Source organism: Trypanosoma grayi (genome assembly GCF_000691245.1).
Source record: "Trypanosoma grayi strain ANR4 Tgr_189_V1, whole genome shotgun sequence".
Taxonomy (NCBI): Eukaryota; Euglenozoa; class Kinetoplastea; order Trypanosomatida; family Trypanosomatidae; genus Trypanosoma; species Trypanosoma grayi.
The window spans coordinates 17031-24562 of NW_008825808.1; the positions used below are offsets into that span (position 1 = coordinate 17031).

The following is a 7532-nucleotide window of genomic DNA, read 5'->3' on the forward strand; positions in this document are numbered from 1 at the left end:
TCGAAACGGCAATATCCAATATATATATATATATATATATATATATATAAATATCCATTCATTCATGCTCTATGCTGGTCGCGGCACAGCGGTGCTGTCCCGACACCCTCGTCTCACCCGCTGACCGACTTCCCCGCACCGGAGGGCTGCTGCTGCTGCTGCAGCAAGCTGCCAAACCCTATAATATCCTCGTAGGCGTCCGCGCTGCGGGCAGCGACGAAGAGCTTTGCGGCGTCGGCCCTTCTCGTGCGGCGCCACCAACCACCGAACGCGTCTAAGCGGTCGCTCGTCGTGCTGTAGTCGCGCACCCCATCAAAAGGCATAGCTGCTTTGCATCGGCCATGCACATCACAAACAGTCTTGCGAAGGACGTCTGTTAACCCCTCAGGAGGAAGCACAGCCCTAACGGGCAAAGAGAGTTGCGGAGGATCACCGTTGTTGTTGTTGTTATTGTTGCTTCGCATCTCGCCAATGAGGTTGTCACCCCACGTATCACTGCCGTTGACCGCCGCCGCGATCTCTTCCGCGTATTGAAACTGATGATACTCCCACGAAGATGGCACCGCGGGGGACGCGCAAATTGGGGCTCGCAGCACACGGCCCAAACATGTGTCCCACTCACTCTGCGCGTTGCATGCTTCCAATGCACTGCCCCGCTCCTTTACATGTGTGGGCAAAATGCATGTCACCTTACCGCTGTCACTGTCATCGCCGCCGCCGTCATCGTCGCAAGAGACCGTAGCAGCAGCAAGTGATTGTGGCACTGACGATGCCTTCGACGGCCACTGCTCTTCCAGTAGGAGATAGTGCAGACGATTCAGCCATTGCCGCATGTCTGTGTGGTGCTCCCTCGCAGCCATGTACTGCGATTCTCCCTCCTCACCGTACACCTCCCGCCGCAAGGCATCGGCCAGTCGCTGAAACTCTGCCACATCCCTCACCACCACCGCTCCAACTGCCTGCTCCCCTTCCTCACTGAAGGAGGGGACTGAAGACGCGCAGCCCACTGCCACCTCACTCTGCAACGAGAGTAGGCCCCGTTCCACAGCTGCCACCACGAGAAGCTGCGCGAAAAGAGTGCTACGGGCCATGGGTTCAATGCCAGTGAATGGGGTCTGCTTCCCTAAAAAATGCGCTACCTGTGCTGCGCCCATCGGTACAACATGGACCGCATCAGGGTCATGCGCCACTGATGTGGAAGAACGGCCAGAAGAACCACCAACAGACGCGGGAGATGACACAGTCACAACAATAGGGACCTTGCTGCGCTGCGCTAGGTCGCGAACAGCAGCGTAAAACGGCTTCATCGCCTCGTCGCCCAGGATAACGTCCGCATCCTCAAAGAGCAGCAGTGTTTGCGTGGCACCCTCTCGACCTCCGTTAGAAGACGCTGCTGTTCCCGCCGCTGGTGCCACCGCCACATCCAGCGCAGTATTTGTTTTCGCATCGTTCCTGCCATGCTTGCATCCGTCGTCCACGATCACCTCTACATCTGCTGCTGCAGCTGCTGCTGTTTTTGTTTCCGTCTTGGATGTATCTGTGGTGTGATCCACGTCAACATGAATAAATTCGTCTGACGGCGCCGCTTTGACACGCGGCTTGAAGAACGCGGCCACTGCCTTTGCGGAGATGACGTTAGACTTCTTCTGGCTCGTCTTCTTTGGGCATACTGCCACCGCTGCTGCAGCAGCAGCATGCTCACTCTTCAGCTTCTTCAATTCATCCTCAATGCTGACAACCGCCTTCCCTGCGGCAAGACCGCTAAGTCGCCGGCTTCGTGTCAACTCCGACAGAAGGCGATCAATGTTCTTTGGGCAGCGTCGTACGGAGGTGTTCATTTCAACCACGCGGTAGCCAAGTATCTCCGCCACAAGGTAGACAATCGCCGTCTTCCCAACACCACAGGGGCCGTGCAGCACTGCGATGTTGGTCACGTCGTCGTTTGCGTCATCGCTCGTGCCATCACTGTCATTGTCACTGAGACTGTTGAAAAGAGCTCGCCGTGTCGCGCGGGTAATTTCATCGGCACGAGCAAAGTACCCCCGCCGCTGCTCCCGCATCTTCTGCACTTCTTCCTCCTGTGCACGTTGCTCCGCCATCTTCCGCGCCAGTCGTACACTGCGGAGACGGTTGCCGTACTCATCGTACATGACATGATCACTTGTGAGCCCATACTCCACCTCATCGCATTGCCCCAACGGGGAACCAGCGTTGGGGGTCAACACACCAGTTCCCCCACCGCCTCTGTTGCTGTTGCTTTTTTCACCAAGCGTCTTGTCTGCCATGAGAACCCACTTGTTACGGTACCGCTGAAGAGCCGAGCGCTTATGAAAGGAGTTCTCCGTCTTGCTACGGTCCGCACAAGCAGATACACGTCCATCGATGCTTTCCTTCGGCATCGTCTCACCACTAAGTGAGCTGCTGCTGCTGCTGCTTATGCTTTCACTCTCGTCCAGATGGCGCCGGCCACCATTCCCCTGCCGTTGGCGTGACGCCGATTCGAGTCTTAGTACCGCCTTATTGTTCGACGCCCCCTTTGCTGCTGCTCCTTTCCCCTTCATCCCACTGGTGCTTCTGTCGCGGCGGCTCCGGCTCCCGTCCCCTTGCTCACCACGAGAGGTCTTGGCTGATGCGGCCTCTGTGGGGGAAGCCCGTTGCCACGTCCGCACCCACCGGAGGAGACGCGCCACACCTGCTGCGAAGGACGAGGTCCGAAAAAGCGGCGGTGGGAACTTGGCGTACAACATCTGACCCCCCTCCCGAGTATCGGCGCTGGTGGTTCCTGCACACACCGGCCCCGTTGCCGTGGTGATGGGGTTCTCTTCAGGGGAAGAGGCCTCTGAGTTTACCACATTCGCCTCAGCGTGGCAGACGCTACCACCACCACACCCACCACTGCTACTGCTACTGCTGCTGTTGCCACTCTTACCGCACCACTCCATGATCTGGTGAGCGTAGCACACCGCATCCTCCACGATGAGAGGCAGCTCCTTCACTCGTGCAATGTCCCGCATCTGGCTCTCCAACCGCTGCGACTGGTGGCGTCTTCGCCGCTTCTGCGCAAGGATATGGTCCACCATGCGCTCAAATGGACTCGATGGGGAGGTCGAACCGCCGCGAGCCATCACAGTGCCTGCGTCCTCCTGCTGCGCGCCTGCCCGCTCCCGCTCTTCCTCCTCCTCTCGCCACCGCTTCTGCAATTCGTCCTCCGTTCTGTAGCACTGCTGCAGGACGGCGTGCAGCAACGTGGCGAGATCGCCAGTCTGATGCGCTTCTGCACAGGCCACGGTATCACCTTCATCCGTCACACCGGGTTGCGAGGTGAATGACCAGGAACCGCACGGCTCCATGCGGAACAGCGACGTGGCGGCTGGTGCGAGCAGGAGGAGACTGTCACCATCAGGGATGGCCCGCAGCTTCGCGACATCGGCGTCATGGGCAATGTTGGCGTCAGTGGAGTCTATTGTGTGGTCACTGCTGGGGGTGATGCCGTGCGTACTCGGCAGACTCCCCAACGACCGTGCACGCTTCGTCCCAGCAGTGGGGCCTACACACACCGCGCACCGGGGCCACTGCTGCTGTTGCTGCACAGCCATGGCTGTTGTTGCTGCGGAGGCCCTCGCTTCGCACCCTGTGGGGTGCTGTGGCGACGACGATGGGGAGGAGGAAGTTGCCAACGCGAATCCATCCGCAAAGAACTCCGGAAGACTCACGGCGTGCAGGAACTGAGATGATGGCATCGTCTGGAGGGGGGGAGGAGGCACACCCTTCTCTCTCGTTCGATGCTACACACATGCATAACGAAAGAAATAAGAATGAAAAAGGAAAAGAGACACCTGAACAAAAAAGTCCTTACCACACCACCAGAAAGTAAATACAAAAGCAAGGCGTGAAGAACAGTAAACTTCCGTGCAAACGAGACCCATACACACACACACACACGCTCTGGGAAGAATCAAACATCCTCGTTTGCTTCCTCTGGTGGCAGGATAGGCACCCCACAGCGGGGACACTCGCCAGACACCTGAAGCCACTCCTTAACGTGGTGCACGTGGCCCCCGTGGCCGCAGGAGCGCAGCCACAAGTACATTCCCTCCACCACCTCCTCACAGATGACGCATGTCATGAGAGTTGTGCTGCGGCAGCGGCGACAGACAGCATTGCGCAGACCGAGACCACCAGCAAGAGGAATAACACCGTCGGCGTTCCACTTCACCTTCCCCTCTGCCTCCGCCTCGTCGGCGGAACCACCTGCGGCAGGAAGACCGCGACCGCCCTCAGAGGAGGAGGTAGAGGAGCTAAGAGAACCTGCGCAGATGCTGCCAGATTCCTCATCTGCGCTGCTCCCGTGCGCGTCCTCACCACCACTCACATCACGCGGCAGCACAGGGGTTGTGGGACGCGAGGCAAGCAACAGCTTGCTGTCTTTTGGAGGCCGCGGCACCAACTCAGCCTTTGGGCACATACCGCAGTACACACAGGTGAATAATTTCTGCGCAAAGTCCTCCGCCCGCGGCAGCCCTGGGCTGGAACCACCCATCACATCAGGCACAATCAGCAGCAGCTCGTTCAAAGGCACGTAGAGCTCCCGTGCGTACAGACGCGAGACGTACTGCTCCACCCACTGCAGGGCGCGAAGCCGCCACTGTCGTGGTGTGCAGGTGTCGTCACTGGAAGCTCCATTGCACATCGCGCCGCCTGGGGTATTGCTAGTAGTGCTGTCGTCATGGGGAAGCAGCGGGCATGGGTAGCGGTCCATGTACACATGCCGCTGCTTCCACCACAGACAGAAAAGCAGGTACAGAACGGCACAGTACTGCACATCACCGACAAGGGAAGCGTAGTCCAACTGGCTACGAACGATGGATGTGATGAGCGTGATGTTATGGCTGTGCAACGCCTGCGCAGCAGCTGCCCAGAGTTGTCCACGAGGATCGACGGAAGCCATTGCACCTCCGCCAGTTCCACGTCGCTCTCGTCTGCCATTGCTAGCCTTCGTAACGCTACTGCCTGCGCTCATGGAACCAACACCATTGCGTTTTTGCATCTCTCGCTCTCTCACTTCGCACACCTTGGCATTGTGCGCCATCATTCGGGCAAAACGGCGGTCCACTTCGTACGTGTTGACTACGGCTGTATCTTCTTCTTCGACGAAAACAGGAGGAGAGACCACTGCAGCAGCGGCAGCGGCGGCGTGACGCACAGCTCTCATTTGCCGTGCCACATCGTAGCCCACCTCCCATTGCGTCGCGTAGCGCACAAACGTCTCCTGCTCTGAGGATCGCTCCACATAGGCCCACCCGCACACTCCATCGGAGAGTGCGAATCGCTCAATCACCGGGTTGACAAGTGACCGCAGCGCCAACGGCGGTGAAGCCCCCTTTGCCGTTGCCCCGCGGCCACCGTCCTTAAACGGCGGCGTGGTGCCTGGCAGCGGCACCTCATGCAGGGAGGTTTCGGAGACGCTGGTGCCCTTTCGCCCCACCACCATGTGTGACGTCGGCCGCCGGATCACCTCATCGTCTGAGGGGGCCAGGGAGATGGGGCTGGTGACAGTCGCGCCACCAGCAACAGCAGGCAGCGCTGCTGTTGAGCGTGCCAGCCCGCCACTAAACTCTCCAAATAAGTGAACATCTGTTGGGGCCGAACTCGCTCTGTGTGATTCTGCCCTCGTTGTCGTCGTTGCAGACACAAGAGCAGCTGCTGCTCCACTGCACCGCGTCAGGAATGTCCAGGCCTTTTCGTCTTGACTGTTTTCACTCTGCACATCCAAACCACACCTGGAGTTCTGCCGGCGAGGCGCAACCGCAATCGCACGTGACGCTGGCAGGGACGACGACAACGACGGAATTTGCGGAGGAGGCGCTGCGCCTGCTATTGCTGTTGTGCATCGCTGGCCCACACCCTCTAGACCCTTGCTATCTGTCTCTGCCTCTGTGTCTCCATTGGCGACAAGCGAGGAAAGCAAGGAAAACAGCGACTCCAGCCGCCTACCGCCCGCGGTGACACTTCCTCCCGCGAGAGACAAGGTGGAGACGGAGCTGAGACCGCGTGGACAAAAAGGCGATATGTGCAATGGTGTTTGCGTCACCGACGTCTGCNGCATTGGGGTATGGCGGGCGTCAAACGTCGCGCCACTGACAGGTGTCATGCGCGTGGACTCACGGTAGTGTTTTGCCGCCACCGGCGAGCTGGAGGTAGAGAGTCCAAAGGCGCCGATCCCACCAGCAACCGTGTTGCTATGGTTGTTGCTATTGCTGCAGCTGGCTTCCCGTGCGGAGAGCTGCTCCAGCATCTCGCTCTTCTCTGCGTTGATGATCTTTGTGTAGTACTCGCGGAGGTGCGATGTCGTGTTGCGAGTCACGAAGCTGCGCCCAAAGTAGTCCGCCACCACCGCTGCTGTCGGCAGAATCGCACCGAGGCTGAACACATCAGACTCCTCCTCCACCCCTACAGTTGCGGTGTTAGGAATGCCTCCACCGCGGAAGAGCATGTCCTTGCTCGCGGTCGGCTCATCCAGCAGGCAAGTGAGAATGACCTTGCCGTCCTTGAAGACAGAGACGAGCGTCAGGGCATTCACCCAAACGCAATCCGTTGGTTCTCGCAAAGTGCGCTCGCGCTGCGTCGGTTCGCGACCGTTGCAGACACTCTTGATGGAAAAGACAGGAGAGAAGCCGTTAGCGGCATCCCATACGCTAATTTCCTGCCCATTGAGCGCCGTCGTGGCGAACCACAACTGTGAAGAGATGGCATCAATCCCACCAACATCATTGACATCAACAGAAGCGTCTCCTACCACCGCGGCCGTGCCAACAACACAGGGCCGCCACCGCAGACGGTGAAGCGAATCAACGCTGTCAATGGGAGGCACCATGTCCTGCTCCACCAGTGGCGCACCGTCACGGAGCTTGGCCAAGTAACTATTGCTGCCCCCAGTGCTGCTATAGTTCTTGTTGTTGTTGTTGTTACCCATACCGGCGGTTGGCTTCTGCGCCATCAGACTCACCTCACTTAAAACGCGGAAGAACTGCACACGCGAGTCCGTTTTCGTCTTTGCCTTTCGGTAGCACACCGCGAGGAGGTCACAGAAGGTTGGATGAAACGCAACGGCGAGACATGGTCCTGTGGTCTCCAAGCTGCGCAACACCTCCACATGCCGTCTGTCGTAAATGATCACCTTCCCCGCGTTCCCCGCCTCAACAATGACGATGATGAGGTTCGGGTCTGACGGCGAGAAGGCGACGCCACGCGTTGTGGAGCGCTCGTCATGCTCGGGCGGGCGCAGCGTGAGCCGCGGCGGGTGCACGCACTTATCCACCACCGGGATCGTCCACATCTCAAAGTGCGTCGCGTTGGAGGTGAGGGCAAGCGTGTAGGGGTTGTGTGGGTCCCACGCGATGCGCTCCACGCGGAGATGGCCGGTGCCGATCACCACCTCCACCATGCTACACGGCCCGACCGCGCGCGGCACGTAGCCAACGGTGGGCGGGCCCTGCGCCGGCGCGCCGTACGGCGTTGACGGCAGCGAAGCC

General features: G+C 59.2%; 2 protein-coding genes across 2 annotated transcripts; both read right to left on the reverse strand.

The window, feature by feature from the left end:
* Nucleotides 1-113: 113 nt before the first annotated feature.
* On the reverse strand, nt 114-3740 carry DQ04_01891030 (hypothetical protein; the record flags this gene model as incomplete). The annotated part of the gene is made up of 1 exon (XM_009311282.1): nt 114-3740. The coding sequence occupies one exon, from the start codon at nt 3738-3740 to the stop codon at nt 114-116; it is 3627 nt and encodes a 1208-aa protein (XP_009309557.1).
* Nucleotides 3741-3955: 215 nt separating this feature from the next.
* DQ04_01891040 (hypothetical protein) lies at nt 3956-7444 on the reverse strand (the record flags this gene model as incomplete). Its single annotated transcript, XM_009311283.1, has 1 exon — nt 3956-7444. The coding sequence occupies one exon, from the start codon at nt 7442-7444 to the stop codon at nt 3956-3958; it is 3489 nt and encodes a 1162-aa protein (XP_009309558.1).
* Nucleotides 7445-7532: the final 88 nt, after the last annotated feature.